Source organism: Chrysoperla carnea, chromosome 5 (assembly GCF_905475395.1).
Source record: "Chrysoperla carnea chromosome 5, inChrCarn1.1, whole genome shotgun sequence".
Lineage (NCBI taxonomy): Eukaryota > Metazoa > Arthropoda > Insecta > Neuroptera > Chrysopidae > Chrysoperla > Chrysoperla carnea.
The window spans coordinates 22,384,216-22,405,548 of NC_058341.1; the positions used below are offsets into that span (position 1 = coordinate 22,384,216).

Consider the following 21,333-nt stretch of genomic DNA (forward strand, 5'->3'; position numbering starts at 1 on the left):
GTTATTATTATATAATAATTCAACAAACACCGTATATTTTTCTTAACTTCTGGGAAAAGTGTCTCGGAAACTAAAAAATTTGCAGCTTTGTAGCCATTAAGATTTTTTTTCTACTTTTCAAGAACCAACATCAACTTAATTTTCAGAAATTTGACCGATAATTATTTCCCATGAGAATTCTGCGGGTTACTTTGGTGTTCAATATGGAAAAAAAATAACATTCTACTAAGTATCCAATTTTAATGCTTAATCATATTTCGATGTCTAAAGAAGTTTCATTTCTGTAAATAGTGTATTATATTTTTGGAATAGTGGACACACATCCTATTTTTAAATTTTTTTTATTAATACGTTATTGTTTTAAACCAAAACTAAATGCAAAGCATTGTATATGTGATTTTCGTAATAAAATTGAGCCAACTTACCGTTATTTAAGTTTAATGTTACAGCTCAATTATAACAAATATTTATTAATTAATTGTAACTTTAAATTTAACTGCTGTAAATTGGATAATAGTATAACGAAATGAAGAGGTGTGCTCATACGCATAAAATAAATCCACCAATCATATTGCGAAATAGGAAGTCCAATTTTTTTATTAAGTCATTCAAATGTCAAAATATTTTTTGCATCTTGTTATTTACAACAAATTTTAGTATAACTTTTCAGTACGAGCTCACCTTTTCTTCATTCCGCTATGGATATTAGTGTTGGAAAATAATATGGTAGAGAGGGCTTATAATTATTATAAATTTTTCATTACGGACCACATATAGTCGATAAATTAATATTGGGGATCAATATAATTATATTAATTAGTACTTTAAAATATTATCATATTATTTTTACAATACGTTCTACAGTGCCCGCTCTAGCCAGTACGTCGTGCCAGGCATAAACACAAATTACGGCCTTTTAAATTTTTAGAGAAAGAAAGGAAATAATAAATGGGGTATTTTGTAGTTTGGGGGTAAATGTCTGGATTGTCTGCATTTAGAGCGGGCCCTACGTTTATGTCATGTATCCTGTTTATAATAAACAGACGAAGAAAAATCAGTACAAATTTAAATGAAGGATTGAAGTCGATATTAAGGCAGTAATTACTATGCGTACTTAGCAGCTATTAGATAATATAGATTTTATGAGAAAGTATGTAATAGCATGTCTCCCGGTAACGAAAAAAAGTTAATAAGGGATATTTTCTTCGTGGCATTTTTCTTCACCGAGAAGGCTGCTTAATACTAAATACTACGTATGCCATTGTTTACTTAAATATTTTCCGTTTTACCTGTTTTTTTTTTTTTTTTTTTTTTGAGAATGTAAACGATCGTATTGAAGTAATTGTAAAATTATTCCAAACTGTTTGATAATATTTGCCATTTTCAGTAACAATTATTATACAAAATTTAATATGTAAGCATAATTTATAAATCGTCACACATAGAAACATGAATGTTTAAATGGTGATCGCAGTCGTAGACTGTATTTGAAGCAGTCGTAATTTGGCTTAAATCAAACAACCGTGTTAATTTAGCATAACGGCATGCGATATTTAAAAAATGTAATTTAAAAGAATAAAATATTAGTTTGCGAACATATGTCAAAACAAGTAAGAACGCTCTGTATCGATACTTTGATGATTAATATTAGTGATCTTGAGATAAATTAGGTCCGTAGTTCACTATATTTGCCAATAGACAACAACAGATTCAATTTATTGGTAATTTAGTTTACCAATTAAAAATAGAATGATTACTGATTCGAAATAATCAAAAAAAACTTTTCAACAGTATTTTGAAAGTTAGAAATGTTGTTGTAACTAAAACATAGACATGAAAGATTATTTTTGCTGAGATAGTTGAATGCCTTTGCTTGTTTTGATATGAAATTATATAAAAATTAATTGGTAAAAGAGTGAATTTTCATAGACTTAGTGTTTGATTGTTAGCTAATTATCAAAAATATGTATGGAGCATTAATGTAAAAACATTTACAATAGTCAATTATTTGAAAGAAATGTGACTTCTGAAGTATCAGATGCGTGTGGAAAGAAGTCCAAGTTGCGCTATTTATCTTGGGCTTTGTTTGGAATATTGCTTAAATTGTATTTAACAGACAAAATTCCACCGTTATTATTTTCCCAGTTTGCGCTGTCATAAACCGATGTTTGATTAATCGACGCTTTATTCTAATTCAAATCATAAATAAATGAATATATTTAAAATAAGTTTAATTTGAAAACGATAAATTTTAGAACGTTGTTGCTAATTATATAAAATATATAAACTAATTTATATTTTAAATTGTACTTATTATCATACAGAATGTTCCAATAATCGACGCCATCTCATGCTGAACTGATATCAAAAAAATTCCACTATTATTTTGTGATTAATCTCAAATAAGTTCATGATTGCAGAATACAAATTAGTGTGAATTTTGTAGCTTCGCCATCAGTTCAGCTGATTTATCAGCCATCTACGGAGTGATATTGACTTATTTTCCTATATGCCAATGCCAATCAAATATATTTTAGTTGAATTTAATGATATATTCGTAAATCTAGTTTTTTAACTTCTTTAAATTGCATAACGAACTTTTGAATAGTAAATTAAATGCGACATTCATGTAAAATTTGTACATTTAAACAGTTGAACCCCTAAATATTATCAACGACTTACTATACAATCGCTCAAGAATAAAGTACGAGTGTAACTTAACGCTTCATAAATAAATCAAAAATTCATCCACGATTGTCGAATTCTAGTTAATTCTCACATATTTAAAATCGATTTTTTTTTATTCAGTCTGTTTGTCTTCGGGTAAAGTTTTTATTTAAATTCTTTAAACCTTATGGTTATTGGCTTCCAATCTAATTCTCTGAAACATTATATTATGCAACGAGTACTAACTTGTCAAGTGATAGTCAATCGATACATTGAGTACGCTTCATTTCGTAAAAATTTAAAACTTAAAAAGAATTAATTTTCGAAAAATTCAACCTACATGAAGTTTAAGAGATATGAAACCAAAGTGAATAGAGCAAGTAATCCATTTATTTTCATAAAACTCCTTTGGTCTGGGAATCACGACCATATAATACGGATATACCATCGTTACTTTTTTTTAATAATTCTTGAAATAAACAATTTATCTGTGAAACCAGAAAAGACTTAAATTATCGTAAGGCAGAAATGACAAAATAATTCCCTGCTTTTAATTAACTGGATAATTTAGTAGAATTTTAATCGTATTTGTGTAAAATTTCGAATTATAACTTTTGTTACTGTAATCTACAAATAATTTTGGTTTTAATTGTCAGTTCATTATTGGCACAAGAGTTAGTGATAGCAACGATTGGCATATTGCTCGAAAACATAGAACATCTTCAATGGAAAGGCACGTTTATGAAAGTTAGCTAGCTTAGAGAATCACACCCAACAAGCGTTTTGAAGCTAATAAGGTAGATTCTTTTAATCGTCTGGCGCTTTTTATGGATAACTCCACAAAATCTTAAATTTAGGCTATAAAGTAGAATTTTTGGATTTTTGAATAAGATTGTTTAAAAAATTTTAGTAGGAAATCATTTTATCTCGCCAGTTGCCTAATCCTGATTATGGTCAACTCGCAACTTGCATTTTTGCATCGGAAAACAAACTCTCTGGATCTACGAAAAATTTCTATGCTATCAATTACAAATAATTTGCTATCGACTCTTGTACCATAAATTTATCAATAAACTATTTGAGAATACAAATTAAAATTTCCAAATAATATATTTTTTAAAACAATTTGTTACTGTAAATATATTTTTAATTCTTACATCAAATTTGAATATTATTTTTTACTTCTAGAGGCTGTGAAAAAATAATTTCAGTTTGTTACATATTTAAAATCAGCTCAAAATGAGATTATAATTGTTGAATCTATTTAAATTATTTATTAAAATAAAAGAGAAATATAAAAAAATGTTATAAAAAATTATTTAAAAAAGAATAGTTATTTATTATTGTATAAAAGAAAATAGATCCGATTATATTGCTATTTGGGAGATAATTATATAACACAGGGCTTCAAATTATTTTATCCATAGAACAAAATTATGTATGCCATATTTTATGTACAGAAGAAATACCAATATTTTAACAAAACGAATCTGATTAAACGAGAATGCTTCTATTTGGTTAGACCCGGATATGGGAAGACGTTTTAAAGGGTTGTCCGAGGTTTTCTTATTACGAACTCCAAAGCTGTTACAAATTCAAATTTCAATAAGTTATGATTTTTTCCAAAAAACAGTTTGATACAAGTTATAAAAATACAACACTAGTGATTTGACACAAAAAGTATAGCTTATTGAAATTTGAATTAGGCAAGCAATCGGCTTTGAAGTTTGTTTAAGGAAATTTCGGACAATCCCTTAAACTATTTTACTCAAATCCGAGTTGGGCCGTGGAGTCGCATTACTTGTATAACAACTTTTAATGTGAATTAGTTTATGTAGTCAATTGAATTTATGCTACAATAAAATATACTAAATACAAACTTTTTGTTTTGTTTTTTTATTACAAATTTTGTGAAAGATAATTAAATTCTGGAAAATCAGAAAGTGAATACTTGTAAAATTCCTTTTTTAACTAAATCTCCCTGTAACCAAATCCTAATTTTTCTTTGAACTACCTTAAACTAATAATAATAAAACTCTAGAGCCCAAATTCAATTTTTTTCTACACCTGTATCTTTGGAAGAGGAACTTGGCTTATGATTGATGGATTCAATATTTCGAAATCAAACATTAATCTCCTCTTCTCATGAGGGGAAGTTTCATACAATTTTATTTTAAAAATTCACTCAAACCCGGTATGTCTGAAATTTAAAAGAAAATGTTTTACTCCATATTGATTATATCCGAAATTTCAATTATAACCGGGTTAACCTAGGTTTCTTAATTTGAATTTATAATAAGATAATTACATAACAAAATACAAGTGCAAAAGCCGTAATTGAAAATGCCGCATTTTCTAGAATTTTCTCAGATATAATACATATACAAAGATTTTAATATACGATAATAATTTGATTTAAAAACCAATTTCGTTTTTCTATTCTTTTAAACAAGGATCAATTGAGATTTTTCAAATCCTTTCTACAAATGAAGCAAGAATTTCTTTGCAAAGGATTCTTAAGAATTGGAAGTTAATTAATAATTAAAATTTTGTTATTTCAACCTTGTTATAAGTATTTTTTAAATAATGGCGGAATTTAAGTATATCGTATAGAACATCCGGGTATAGACAGTAGTGCTATCTATAATATTGAAAATAGCGTCGAAATTAACAACACGGAAACCAAAAAATTATATTTTGTATATCAGTCTTTCTGACTGCACGTGTTTTGTTCAGTTGTGAGCTCAATCAAATTGAATACCTACCTCGTGGTTAATTAATAATCAACATTGTTTATTTTAATAATTAATTAAACATGCAAGACGTTAAGAAACAAAACACCCCAAAGGGTAACAAACAACAAAAACGAAAGCAAAATGATTCCAGTGATGTGTCACCGGGTAAAAAACAAAAACCGGGAAATCAAAATCAATCACCACAAACACCAAACAAGAAAGTGAAATTTAATAAGAAGAATGGACAAACAACACCGAAAAATGAAAAATTCAACACACCTAAAAAAACTCCAGGTCCAAAGCAAAAACCACAAAAGAAACCAGCACTTGGAATTATCGATAGTGCAGAGAAACAAAAACAATTGATATCAAAGAAATTGCAACGAAAATTAAAAATGAAACAAAAACAACAGAGTGTTAAAGAAGAAATCCGTAAATTGAAAGCGGGTGAGTTATCAATTAATGATTGTAAATTGGTGAATTTTGCTTGGATTGAAAAGAAAGTGAATCAAATGGAATCACAAGATAAATTATCAAAAACAAGTAAAATAAAATTGAATCAATTTAAAAAGTTATTGGAATTCAAGAAAACTGGTGATTTATCAATTTTCTCAAAACCACCTCAATCACCAAACAAGGAGAAGAAAGAAGGAAAGAAAGCTAATAAAGCAAAACCCAAAAATCAACAAGACAAAAAAGCTCAAAAAGTAGCGAAAAAAGAGGAAGATGATGATGATGAAGAAGAAGAGAGTGATGATTCCAACAAATTAGAAATTGATGGAGAAGAAGACGACGATGATAGTGACGCCGAAGAAGACGATGATGATGATGACGACGATGATGACGATGACGATGATGAAGATGAAGATGACGATGACGACGACGATGCATCAAGTGAAGACGAAAAACCAGCGCTACCAGCATTTAAAGGCACAAAACAGAAAGGTCAACCAAACAAACCCGGCCAACAACAAAACAAAAAAAACCAAAATAAAAATCAAAAAAAGAAACAAAATGGTAAATAAAAAAATTTGCTGAAAATTTTTTTAGTTATAAGATAATATTAATTATAATGTTTTATTTTATATAACTAAGTTAAAAGTAATTTTCCATGTAAGGTATGAATTCAATTTATGATTGTTTTAAGAGATAGAAGAAAAAAAAAAGGAATTTTTTTTACATTAATTTTAATAAAAGAATAATCATGATTGAAAATCGTATCTTAAAAAGTTGTTTTGTATAGCTCACGTATTATTGTAAAATTAATTATCGATCAATATTATTACTTATTGATATAAAAAAAAGTTTAAAATTCCCAATCTATTAAATCGAAATCCTTAATTATTCCAATATATTCATTCATTAAGTTTATTAGCAAGAAGTTTTTGAATTTAAATATATTGGTAAGAACGAATTATGTTGTTTTATTTAACCTGTTTCAAGTTTTTTTTTACAGCTAAGCACATGGTTAAATTAACCACGTGGTGAACCTAACTTTTCTATGCACGTGGTAAAACTTTGTTAATTGGAAGTGGGGGGTCTTCACAATATGCGTGTTATCTAGAATCTAGATCAAAATGCGTATAACTATGATAAATTTAGGGTTCCGTTGTGTGTATTTAGTAGCAAGAAAATTTATTTTGAAACTTGAACATTTTTAAGTCCAATGAAGGCAGCATAAGGGTTTTACCAGCCTGCTTTGCGATTTTTAAGAGATCAAAAGAGAAATTGTATGAGACCCCAATTAATTATTTGTTGATCCAACCATGTGATGGATGTTTGCGAAAAAGTAGAGTTAATAAAAGTTTTTCTTGTTACGATCGCTATTTATTAATCCAAATTCCAAGAACAGACTCATGAAGTGAAGGAAACATTCACTTTAATTTTGAGCAGTGTAATAAATATTAAAATTAGAAAATAGATGAATTTTGTGTACAAACTCGAATTCTTCCTGTAAACCACGTGTTCCTACTTCCGGAAGTATGAGATTAAAGAGTATTTTACAAGTGTAAGTATGGAAAAAGATAATGAAAATTTTGATTCCGAAAACTGAGGCTAGATGTGAGGAAAAACATTACATTTTGATTCATATTATTATAGATAGAGTGATAGGGCCGCAAAATCCACAAATATTAGATAGTATTATAAGCACGACAGCAACAAGTACCTGTACCAAAAAATGGTGAATCGAGGGTAGAATTCTAAGACAAAGTCCTCTTGCGTTTGTTAATCTGACGCACTGTCATTGAGTTAGGACTTCATTACCTAATTATTGTTATTTTAATAATTTGTCGAATAATATTAGGTAAATCGAAATTTTTATAATGACGAAAGTTGTAGGTATAAGAAATCAAATTTATAGCAACAATTTAGGTACTATATCAGATCATTTTTTCGCGTTTATTATTTTACATAGAAATTAACATTCAAGTTATAAGATTTGAAATTTTCAAAATTACAATTTTAAATTTCGAAAATATTTTAAACGAAGTCCAAATTTGTTAATGGTGTATCAGATCAAAAAATGTTAGAGGACTTTTCGAGTTAGTAATCCATCTCCTATTTATCATTTTTCTATTGTCCACTATTTTTAGGCATTCTGTATACATACAATCATACCATTTTTGCTCTCTGAAGAATCTTTTATTGACGTGAATTATGAACTATGATTGTGAACTAGGGTATTGAATTTCAGAGATTAGTAGGGGCGGCAAAAATTGAATAGATACTAGGTGCTTTATGTTTTAAATGTACATTTTGCTTTGGAAGATATTCCGTTTTCCGGAGAACCAGTTCCACCAGAATCCAAAGATATCAAAAGATAGCAAATATTTTGTTGTATACCTAATTATTGTATTTCTATTTATATTCTTCATTAGGTATTAAAAGGATTGTTTTTAAGGACAAAATGTAAAGAATAAAGCAGGTATTGTAAAGTTAATATTATTATATTTGGATATTATGGCATAGGCTTCTTCAATCTTAATCATATTGCATCTCGTTTTAGTTTATGTATGTATTTATTTATCTTTATTTAAACATGTAGTATATTATGATATTATTTGAGTGCCTTGAATATATGTTTATAATATTGCTTGTGCATATGTAGACTAATAGTAATATATCTATCTCACCTATAGTGTTGCTATATCGTTCTATGATGTTCAAACTTTGTGTACTCCTCGCGGAGGTAGTTCGATGAAGTTTAGGGTATATAGTCATATTTTTTACCCGCATTAAGTATCGCTTCTCGGCTCTAATGAGCTAAGATCAAAGTGTAGTATCTGTTCTTATCAGCTTAATATCTGGTACGTCCTGCATTGCGGGACCAGTATATTAAACTGATTTTTGGAACCAGGTGGAATGTTAGGAGCTTGCTCCTCTTCTGCCACGGGTTGGCCTGGCATAGCAGCACCGCCAGGATCGGCCCTAACAAATTAATCAAAAATTAAAACGACAGGCGTTTCGCTCCACATGGATGAATAAGTACTATAATAGTATGATTCATTCAGATGACTTAATTAGGATTAGTATCAGAGTCTTGTCTACTACCTATTCATACCCTAATACTTATGAAAATAGTATGTGCACAATGTCGTAACAAGTACCACATAATAAATAATAAACAACATACTAAACAAAAATATCCAATTTGAAATGTTCAAGTTTTAATTATTCTTTACCTACCTACCCTTCTTATGAAAAAAGGACATGGGCACAATGTCGTAACAAGTATCACATAATAATAATCAATTAACTAGTCAAAAATAATATTAATTCGAAAATTTTCGAGTTTTTAACTAATCTTACTTGTTAATTATGAAAAAATTACATTCTAACTGTCGTAAGAAGTACCACATGGATAATAAATAATCAATTATTGAGAATCAGACGTTAATCTTGGGACACCTTTCATTATTATTATTATTATTATTTTGTATAAAGAAGTAAAAAAGAATCTATGTTAATTTGTTTTATGAAAATGTACAATATGATTTTTCATGAAAACTTAAAACATTTTTGTTGTTAATATAAATATTATCGAAGATAATAAATGAGAACTCTAGGATATATCGAAATAAATTTCGATTTTTACCGCAATTAGCAAAGAGTAACATTCACTAGCTAACTCTTACTAATGATAACTATACTTGGTAGTCGAAAATACGTATTTTAAAAATACAAAAACTGATCTAGGAAATTGGGGCAAAAATCGAAATTTATTTTTGTTGTTGTCATAAATAAATAAAAACCGTTATATATTTTATTTTTTTTTTTTTTAATCTTTTATCCTATTTTTTCTTTCAGAACAAAATTATCAATTAATTAATTATTTTGTAAAGGTAAGTATCAAATTAATTATATGGTTGTCAATAAGCTGAGTGGCTATGTGGATATAGCACCTGCCTCTCAACCCTAGGTACGCTGGTTCGTATCATGGTATAATTAACATTTTTTACTTATAAAATTAGATTAATTTTTCCTGATTTAAAAAATTTCCCACTCTTTTTATAATTTAAGTTATCTATATAACCTGCCCTCTTGCTATAAATAACGTCATTTATACACATGTCATAAATCACTATTATGTCAGGAGGTGGGAATTTAAATAATCATAAATCATAATCATAAATTACTTTTTAAAATCATATTCTCCTGTTACAAAATATTAAAGAATTTATACTAACTTAAATTTTGTTTTATTTTATTCTAAAAAGGCTAAAAAAGGCTATAGAAATTAAATGTTAAAATTATAACATTTAATTTTGTTTGTTATGCAATTTGTATTTCATATGTGTAATTAAAATTGCCTATCAAAAGAAATAAAGTAAATAACTATTGATATTATATATTATTTTTCTAGCCTGTTTTACGTAGCTCCGCGATCTTACTCTTATCTCGATCTTATCAAATATACATGTATATTTGATAGTAGTTTTTTTTAAGATGAAATTAATTATATGGAATTATGTGCAAGTAATTCGTAAATAGTTTTTATGTATTTTGATTTCATTTAAATAAAGTTGAAAACTCAAACCCTGTTTTTATTTTATTTTTCCCCATCTCTCTGTAGCTATACAATATTATTTCAGTTAAAAACAGGTAAGTATTTCGAACTTCACGATAGGTAAGTAGTTCAAACTTCGTTTGCCATTTTTTTTTGTAATAATACTACTCAAAATTTTCCGAAAATGAGTTTTACTTTTTGTTATAATTTAAGAAAGTCGAAAATATGAATATAATTATTTATTAATACGAATAACAAAGCCCTAATGGTATAATGGTTAGCGTATCTGACTTCGAATAAATAGTCCCTTGGTTCGAAACTAGGTGAGGACATATATAACAAAGTTCATTAAATCTTTTAAGCAAAATCTGATTTTTATTTTCATTTTTTTTTCAAATTTCCAACACAGCATGTTTGCCTAGTAGTAAATGATGAAAAAATTAGTTTTTTTTCGTTCAAAAACTTCAATTTTTTTCACATTTCTACTAGGAGAACATCAAGGACGGGCGGAATAAGTAGTACCTGATAGCAAGGTAATTGTTGTCACCTCGTAAGTCAGAAAGTTAGTGGTCTGCACACCCGTGTTTGGTGAGTGTGACCTCTAGTGGGCAGACCAATAACTTTCTGCCAAAATAAAATTTTAGACTTTCGGGGTGAAAACACTTACCCACTTTTCTCCTTATCAGGAACTACTAATTCCCACTTATGTTCTCCTAGTACAAATGTTGAAAAAATTGAAAATTTTTTCGAAATTCCGCACATGAGGTGCTAAGATCGCGGAGCTATAAAATTAAAAAATCGCTCGTTAAGACTACTTATTTGACGCTTTTGGTTCTCATAGCAATTATCTATTAAATTAAAAATTAAACGTGATAATGATAGATACGAACCGAAGTACTTTATAACCGTAGGCGACTATGCTAACCAATACTCCACCTTTGACGTAGTACACTTATCAATGATGTAATATACATACCTTTTACTCACCTTAAAGATGTAGGTTCTGTTTGATGTTCCTGAAGTCAATGTAAAGCATAAAAGATAAAGGTAGGTATAATATTGAATAATAATAATTAAACCAGAAAAATTGAAAAAACCATGTTTTATTATATACATTTGTACATATTTCTCCTAAAATAAATATGAATGAATAATGAATATTTTTATAAAACCATTTTTCGGGATAACGTATTTATTTTTTTTAAATTTTCAAGAATTTTATTATTAAATTACTTTTATCAGTTCTTTTTTAAGTTTTATTTTTAATTTTGTTCAACACGTTCAAAAAAATTCATGGATTCATGGAGCTAACGTAATTTGGCCCCCAGAAATATTTCTTTTCGGATTAATTAATTATAATCTTTTTTAGTCTATTGTTTGTCGTTTGGTCTTCATTATGGGGGGCCAAATTACGTTAGCTTTCATTAATGGGTTTGAGAATTGAAAGCAATATTGTCAGGGAATAATAATAAAATAAAAAAATAAAAGTATATTGAAAAAACTTTATTAAAACTATAACATTATTTTAAAATGGATACAAACTTTCTATATAACATTTTTTTTTGAAATAAATTTTTCGTGTGCAAATACGTGTTATCTAAATTTTTAGGTGAGAAATTTAATACTGATATATTTTTTTGAATATTATTCTTTGGGGAAGAAGGACTTGAATAAATTATTTATTCAAGTTCATTATTTTTATCATTTATATTAAGTAAATAATATTTATTATTGCAAGTTTTGAGCGTACACATAGATTGCTCTGTATATTTAACTTACCTTTTCGGACAAAGGACCCCGAACAAAATACATTGATTGAAGAGGAGTGTTTTTAAGGGTTGAGTTCATAAGAACTTTCTATCAACATAGATCAAAACTACCTTAATCCATAGTTTTCAAAAATAACCGAAACCAATAATCAATGGATTGTGTCCGGGATCCCTTAGAAATTTTTTTTTGGAGTCCTTCATTTTTTTAATATTTTTTTCTTTGTTGCAAGTCTCTATGCAAATTCTAATTATAAATATAATTTGAATTTTGGAAAATAGTACCTTGTAATTTATTTTGATATTTAAATATTTTACAGCCTTATTATATAATAAGACTATTTGAAGGCACTAAAAATCAGTGGCGGAGTTGGCTATAACAAAGAATGGTATAATATTTTAAAAATTTGAGGTTAACTAAGCTTAGGACCGTAGATTATTTTTTTTTGTTTTACAAGGTAGGTAGTATCAAATATTTGTGTCACATAGACTCGCCCACAAACAATTTTTTTTTCGAATTTAAGCCATGGTTATAAAATTAACATGGTTGTATACAGTTATCGCGTTACAGTTAATATGGTGGGCAATATTGTTGCTTGCCAACGCCAAATTGACAGCGTGTAAATCTCAGCGTCAAGTGGTAGAAAATAAAACAATATTTAAGGCTAGGCAAGTAGTTAAACGTAATCGATCCAAGTGATTTAAGCCTAGCTGTTTCATTGAATTCCTAAATATATTTAGGCCGCTAGTTGTAAACTTTTTTCCATACCTGGACTAACGGCAAATATAACATATCTTATCAATTTGGATCGACGCCTGAGACGCCAAAAATTTCTTAGTTTGTAGAACTATCCAACATACAGAAATTTTGAGTCAGTGTAAAGATCGCGGATAAAAAATTAATGTATATAATGTCTTTAAATTTTAAATTCAATCGAATCGCTTCTTCGTAGTACAAATAAAGAAATATTTTTCTAAAAAGTATAACGATTTAAAAATATCACAATTGCTTGAAAAAACACAGTAAAATTCACACCACACAAGTGCTTCAGTGTAAAACAACACACTTAAATACATAGGATTCTGTTATCATCAGATTCGGTCATGACAGAGATATGAGGCCTAAAAACCCTAGTAGAAAAGTCTTTTGTAGTTCGAGTTTTTCGATCCGGCATAAATTTAACAAGATAGAATTTTGTTGATTTTGAATTTTAATTTAGAGAATTTCTAGAATATTAAAAGGTGTCTCAAAATAAACGCAGGAAGTAATTTTGATAGAATAAAACACATTTTTTTAATAGAAAATTGTAAAGGGTAACATATATCCGGTAAAATTCCAAGATCTTGCGTTAGTTTTGGAATCTTGTATTAAATTTAGGAAATCTAAGTGGAAAAGTTCTTAGTAGTTTGAATTTTCCGATTCGATATACCATTAAAAAGAGTTTAGTCGATTTTGAGTTTTAAGTTTAAGAGAATTTCTCGATTAATATTAAGAAAACTAACTTTAACGCTGATTATTTTCGACATTTCTTATTAAGGATCGATGAAAATTTGAAGAAATTTTTGTGAAATCCTATCCTGGGTACAATTTTAAAAGCTGAGTATTATTCAAATAGGAAGGTCTTAACTTCTTAAATTCTCCTTCTTAGAATTTTAGACTCTATATCACTGTCTTGTTCAAATGTGACCATTACGAAAAATCCCATATATTATATATAACAAATTTGTTAATGAATATTTATTAATTAGAATTAATAAATGCTTCAATTCCTATTAAAAGTTCATAATTTGGTGTTAATTCCATATCTTCAAGTTCTTCATTTGTCATTGGACTTGTATTTTTACCAGATGAGAACCATTCTTCAATTGCTGATTGTTCGTATGTAAAACCATCCGTGCATTTCATTGGATTTCGCATAACTTCTTGTGTAATTGGACATAAAAATTCATGTGGTATCGATACTTTTTCATCCATAATATTTTGTTTGCTCTTCAATTTTGCTAATTGCGGTAAAAATATTTCTTTAGAGTCTTCATCTAAAAATTAAAAATAATTTACAATATTTATTGGTATACTCAGCCAAGCAGCTCAACCCATTTACGGTATCACAACGGACCCTATGGGCTAAGTGCGTTCATACAATGCGAGTACTTTATTTTTACAAGTGGAGTATTTATATCAAATTTCTCGTCAAAAGTCAGATAACTTAACCTTATTTGTTTTGCATTGAAAATTGTTTTTTGATGTAGTTAGATAAACACTCCATCACAGTTTGAAATACCGTTTTGTACTATACAAATGAATTTACCTAAATTAAGTGTATTGCTAAGTTCATCCTCGTCCGTATTTAACAATATTTCACCATTTATATTACATTCGATAATTGTATCAGCTAAATTTCCTAAATCAATACTTCGTATCCAAAGCACAACTTCATTTGTAGTCCAATTTAAAATACTCTTTTTATTATTTTTAATTCGATTCATTAATATATTCTGAAACACCTATCAAAAATACCATCGTTATTTGTGATAAAAAAAAAAAAAAAAAAACTTTTCATTTTTCTGGATGTCCCGTAATGATCTCATTTGGACAACACAGTGTTGTATAGAGAAGTAGTCGTAAATTTTAAATTTTTAGAAAAAAAATTATTTCACAAGAATAATATCTTCAGTATTTTTCGAAATGTTGTATTGCCCGGATATGCTATAATTATGGGACCCTTTACATATTTCTTAAAAAATATAATTTCTATAGATATTTACAAGTTTCTGTGGTAATTTCCATACCCAAATACTTTTATTCAAACAACTGATTGCAATCATTGAACAATCAGACGAAAAGGCACACGAGGTAAGCATTGATTCATGATCCAATGTGTACAAACATACACTACTATATGGTGACCAAATTCTAGCTTGACGATCTGTTGCTACCGAACATACAATGTCACTGTTATGCGGTGAAAATCGTACAAAATTTACATTTCCACCATGTCCAATTAAACAACGCCATTCAATCACTTCAACATTTCCATAATCCAAAATTGACTCATCGATCTAAAATTTTTTAATGATTCTAAATTTTTCAATATTTTGTGTAGTAACACTTCGACAAATGTTTCCATTCAGAATTATTTTTATTTTTTCCCCGCTAGAGGGAGCTTATATTTAATTGTATTTTCCTTAACATTATTAAATAGATGGGGTTTCAATAACACGACAACTTACATACTACAATCATAATTATAATGAATAGGAGAAGATCAACGTCAAAATTTATATTTTTCAAGGATTTATTTTACACTTATTAAGGGAAAGTGCTCTATAATGATTCCTCAGGATAAAATCGAAGTATTACTGTATTTACAATATAAAAAATTTTAAATAATATTTTCTTACAATTGGTAGTTTAATCTTCCATAATTTGACCATACTATCGTTCCCACATGTTGCTAACAAATAATATTGACTTTCGGTATAATTCACATTAGGTATAGGCATTTCATTCTCGGAGAAATCACAATTTTGTACACCCAAATCATGTGCTTCTAATTGTACACAAATCGGTTCAGTCTCAACAGAATCTGATAGAGATTCTAACGACCATAATCGTAAATCACCAGCACTGCATACGGTAGCTAATAATTTCGTATTTTTTGTTAGAGCGATTGATGTAATTGCATCCGAATGACCTTCTAAAATTCTATTTAAAAATATTTTTTTAATGGGCTAATTTAAGGATGTATGAATACGATAGATTCTAAAAGAAAGTACGATAGATTCTAAAAGTTTTAGTCTTAATGTTTTCCCCTACAGGATAGTACATAGTGATGGGACGAATGTTGTATTTGTACTTTCAAATGAAGTGCTCGCAAATTATAATGTATTAACTTAATACATATAATAGGGAATATTCATGAAATTTAAATTTGGTTCAAGTATTTTTCTTCCGTAACTTTAATGACGGGGCATTTCAACTAAACCATTATTTTAGTAATTAATATCTTTTTAATTACTTAAAATTAATTAATAAAACTACAAATTCAGTGACGGCATTTAAAAATTTCTAAAACGGAAATTCTAATTTTTATACGGACGTGACATCAAAGTACGTCTTTGAATGCTTATAGCTTCTTCGTATTTTAATCAATTTTAATTTCACTTTCCAATTTTGTCGTGGTATCAAATCTAGTTTTATATATTTATGCGTAATAATCCGAATACTGAACTTATTTGCCGTTCCGTATTTGTACACTTTAAAAAAAATTGCTATTTATTAAATTTGAAAATATCTTACGCTAAACTTTCCATATTTTCTAGATCAAATACAGTAGCTCGTTCATCATCACCAGCGGTAACTAAAATTTTACAATCATAAGATAGTCGACACGTTCGTATACCACAAACTTCATCAGCAAATGTTGGTTTAAATATTTGTTCACCTGTCTAATTAATTTTAAACAAAACATTAATTGATTAAAATGGTTTAAAGTTGAGTCAAACATTCGCTGTTTGAGGAATATAAACTTCAAAGTTCCATACCACGAACGTTCGTAATTCTCGTAGCGTATTGATCTTGTATGACTTGTCGCTACACATCAAATTTTCTTGGTGTTCGACCTTTAACATCTCGTGTACTTGTCATTTGACAAACATTTGTTGTTCGGTGTTCACTAAACAATGAATGTATGACTCTTTTAGACCAGAACAACAAAAAAGAAAAGCTTACCAAATAATTCCATATGATTGCCGAACCATCTAATGAACAAGAAACTAAATATTCATTAGTTTTAGAAAATTCTACATAATTTACAGAATACGTATGTTCACATAATGGCGAATATTCAACTTCTTCATACAAATTTTCATCAGAATTAAATTTAAATAATTTTATAGTTTTATCACTAAAATTGTGAAAAATATTATTAATCATTTCATTATTTCAAGATAGTTTGGCCATTATTGTCCAGTTCCGAGGAAGGGCATCGTCCGTCGATGGCAAAGAAGGGAGAAAGATGCAGCCAAAATAAGCTTTCTGGCTATAAGTTTCAAATTTACTTTTTGGATGATTATCCAACTAGAATTAGCTTTGGAGATAAAAATTTTTGCCTTAAGGTGCCTGCTCTTTAAGATGGCACATTTTCAATTTTCTCATGATATTAAACATATGTGATAAAGTTTATTTTCATAAATTATTTATTTATTTAAGTAGCTACTTTTTATTTATTTAAGCAGCTATTGCAAAAAATGGGTCATTTTAGCCACAGGTACCTTATATCTCGTGGGGGCAATGGATTAATCGGCAAAGGAATCATAACCGCAGTCAGAAATCTAATTGTTTTGTATTAATCTGTCTCAGTATTTACCTTGACGCTGTAACTAAGGTGAGGTCGTTTCTATTAATATCACAACAATTAATTGAAATTGAATGAACATTTTCTATTTGTTGTAACAATATAACGTCGTTATCGTGGTTTTCCCCTAATTTAGCAACAGCATTTTCTTGTAAATTTGCCTATAGAAAGAAATTCGATGAAATTTCAAATTTTTTATTTATTTTAGTAAATGGTAACCAAAAATATTATAACCTAAGGCCTATGGTCAGAGAATAAAAATTTAATTGGTACCTTAAAATTTAACAACTGTAATGTATTTGTAAATTCCGAATCAAAAGTTGTACATCCAGTTAAATCCCAAATAATAATCGATTTATCATTTGATCCAGTTGCTAAGAATATATTATTTTGACTAAATCCACAACAATTTACATAACGCGAATGTCCTTCGAGTACCGCGACATCTCGATTCTCATTTAAACCCCATACACGGCAGGTTCGATCCAAACTGGTCGATGCAATATAATTACCATCAATATTATATTTAACATAAGTTATTGCTGATGAATGTCCATCTAAAAAATCTGTTAGCTCAAAATTTATTTCGCTGAACGCATTTAACTGTTTGGGTAGCACTTCTGCGGTAATTTTCCATATTTTTATACAATGATCGTTGCCTGATGTTGCTAGGCTGTACATTCGTTTTTGTATGTTATCCTCTGAAAAACAGGACGAAGTTGGAAAATATTTAATAAAGAAATTATCTTAGGATTTTCATGTCTTTTGTTAGGTAGTTGAACTAAGCTTTTGGGCGGATTAACGGAGGAGGCAGCTTTACCCAAAACTGGTCGTAAATTTAATAATATTTGTCCTTATTTGTATTAAAAATTCACAAACTAGTGTTGTATTTTTACTAAGCTGTTGCGCGTCACAGCTTCCAATTTTTGAAATAAAATTACTACAGAATTTGTGTAAATACCTTGAATAGTAACAATCGGTGAAAAGTCACAGCTTAAAACTCCTAGATCGTGAGCATCCCCAATTGTAATTAAAGGTAAACTTTCTTCAATGGTTGTGTCACATAGCGAATCAACTGACCAGAAATTCATCACGCCTAAAGTGCAGCTTGTTAGCAGGTACAAAGAATCTGATGTAAACGATATGGCTTGAACGATTCCTTCATGTTGCGTGATTGTTCTAGAAAAATATGCATGATTGTAGTAAGGTAAGTACCTGAGGTAAAAAAGGCCTAGTTCGAGGGACCCTGGTATAATAAAGAATATTTATTAGTAAAATTAACCTTATTAAACTTCTGTGAATTAAATCCCATATACAAACTGCTCCATTATCTCCAGCCGTGACAACCATGACACTATTTGGAGAGAATCTACAAAGTAAGAAATAAACGAATTTCAAAATTCTTACTAATCTCTACGGTTTAAACAGATCGTTAAAGAGGCGGCACTATAATTAATGCCGTCTTACAAGTACATACCTGCAAACACGTATAGGATCACCATTGTCCTGGACAAAAGCATAAATCTTTTCGCCAGTTTTTATTCGCCATAAAAATGCAACCCCATCGATTGACCCTGTAATTAGCATTGACGATTGTGGTGATACTTGTAACGATGTAACACCATATTTATGACTACTTAATGGTGAAAATGATGTTTCTACAAATCCATCACCGATAATCCATTCCCATATGCGAACCAGCTTATCACTAGAAACATTTTAAGATATATAGGTAACATTTGTGATTAAGGTTTCTCTTTTGGTTCAGTGAACGCTTCGTAAAAAAAAATATTCGAGTGTGTGAAGGGCGAGAAATGGCTCTTATCAATTCACCTCCTTTTGTTTTAGATTTTTGCTGAATGTATTCTTTTACCGAAAAAATTTTCGAACAAAAAAACTTGTAAGGCTTGTTAAGACGAGCAAATTTTTCAGTTTTCAAAGAGCAAAGTGACTTTAATTAAAATTTTTGTATCTTGATACAACTCAGTCTCAAGTTAAATTAAACACTCTAAATGTATTTTTAGAAGATTCACTTTATTAAAGTAATTTTTTTAATGACTGGGTTGTCCAAATTAAACTACCTTAATTGATTATCATTATTCACGTTAATATTTCATGTGTAAATACAATTAACATTATAGAAATAGAATTTTTTTTAATGTTTAAGTATTTAATATAAAATATAAACATTACAAATTATTGATTATAGAATAAATTATTAAAATGTTTAACTATACTTTTAATGTCAATTTTTATTTAAAAATTATTAATAATTTATTGATGAGAACTTTAAAACTTTATTAATTATTTTAGCATTATAATTACTTAAAAACATTAAATATGATATTGTTAGCAAGGGTAAAATATTTAACATTATTACTAGGTAGGCCACTTGCATTACTTAAACGCAATGTATACAGTTTAATAAGGTTGAAGATTTTGAGTTTTTCGTTTTGATTATATTTTAAAAACTTAAAGTTTATCGATAATTGTAGGTCATGGACACAAGCGAATGACCTCTATTGCCCTTGATAACTTTTAGCTAAAATATTTTTTCGTAGTTAGCGTATTTTCTTCTCTACGTCGCATTTCATACCTAATTTTCATAGACATAATATAGCATATCTAATTTGCGGCCTCATGGGTAAACAGTGATGTTTACAAAAAAGTGTTTCAACAAAAAGTTGTTTATTATTTTATAAGGAACATTTCTTACATTTAATTTTTTTTTTTATCTCTAAAGGTTTACAAGATGGGTCCTACGGAGACCCAATTGACCTATGTTGCTCATATACGAACTCGACATCACATTTCGCGCGCACTTTTGAGTTATCGTGCTTACAGACAGACAGGCGGATAAACGTACCTAAACGAACTAATTTGCTAATTTTATGGACACCTCTACCAAAATTTTGTTCGTAGCATCAATATTTTGAAGCGTTTCAAGCTTTGCACTAAACTTAATATATCCTGATTCGTTACGATATCAAGTAGATTATTCTTAGTAGATATGTAAAATTTCAGATCATCCATACATCCGGCAGTGGATAAGAGCTTAGTTGGAAAATTCCATTACATACATAAACACAAAATAAAAGCGTGTTAAAAACATACAAGAAATATAGAAAAAGAAAAACATACAACATTCACATAAAATAAATGAAAATATTTGAATTTTCCCTCGCAAATGTATATACACATACCTTGAACCAGTTATAACGTAGATAAAATCATTGCCAATTGCAAAATCACAGCATGTAACATCACTTTGATGTACAGGCAAACATTGTAATATTCGAATATTATTCACATCAATTGGATAATCGTAGTCACTAGACGTAGCCATTATCTATGATTACTACTACTTAGTTAATTTATTTTTATTATTGTGTTATTATTGTAAATAAAAATAAAAAGTAAACAAAAAGAAGTTTGTAGATACGTCAATATAGTTTCTAGCTAGTTAATTGTTTCTATTTTTATATAACAAATTCATATAACATAAATAAAATAATAAATTTTAATTGTAAACTATTTATATTACATTCCATTTTTATTAATTTTGTTTTATGATTTACACTACACACGTCTCTCTCTTTTCGACTTATTTCTTGTCAACACTACTATGACTGTCATGTGGGAAACGTGTTATTATATGATAGCTGAAAAGCTCCTCGTAGTCTCGTAGTATGGTCGTAGTAATACGAATTACGAATAACTATTATATGTTATAAGTCGTAAAGATAGCTCTATGCTCTATCTAGCTCTATGTAATGTAAGTACATGACATATGATGTTGT

General features: G+C 28.6%; 2 protein-coding genes and 1 non-coding gene across 3 annotated transcripts; 2 read left to right on the forward strand and 1 right to left on the reverse strand.

Moving 5' to 3' along the window:
- The first annotated feature begins 5,482 nt into the window (after positions 1-5,482).
- Positions 5,483-7,588, forward strand: LOC123301058 (glutamic acid-rich protein-like). The gene is made up of 3 exons (XM_044883786.1): positions 5,483-5,905; positions 5,975-6,347; positions 7,503-7,588. The coding sequence occupies exons 1-3, from the start codon at positions 5,483-5,485 to the stop codon at positions 7,586-7,588; spliced, it is 882 nt and encodes a 293-aa protein (XP_044739721.1).
- A 1,056-nt stretch (positions 7,589-8,644) lies between these two features.
- LOC123301921 lies at positions 8,645-8,839 on the forward strand. Its single transcript, XR_006535477.1, has one exon. It is a non-coding gene; the product is annotated as a U2 spliceosomal RNA (small nuclear RNA).
- A 4,859-nt stretch (positions 8,840-13,698) lies between these two features.
- On the reverse strand, positions 13,699-20,887 carry LOC123301059 (WD repeat, SAM and U-box domain-containing protein 1-like). The gene is made up of 12 exons (XM_044883787.1): positions 20,737-20,887; positions 19,011-19,241; positions 18,816-18,902; positions 18,495-18,712; positions 17,807-18,234; positions 17,546-17,694; positions 16,909-17,053; positions 16,477-16,625; positions 15,579-15,882; positions 14,943-15,236; positions 14,486-14,681; positions 13,699-14,213 (listed from the first exon to the last, which is right to left on the reverse strand). Exons 1-12 carry the CDS (start codon positions 20,877-20,879, stop codon positions 13,918-13,920), a joined length of 2,640 nt encoding a protein of 879 aa, XP_044739722.1. The 5' UTR covers positions 20,880-20,887; the 3' UTR covers positions 13,699-13,917.
- Positions 20,888-21,333: the final 446 nt, after the last annotated feature.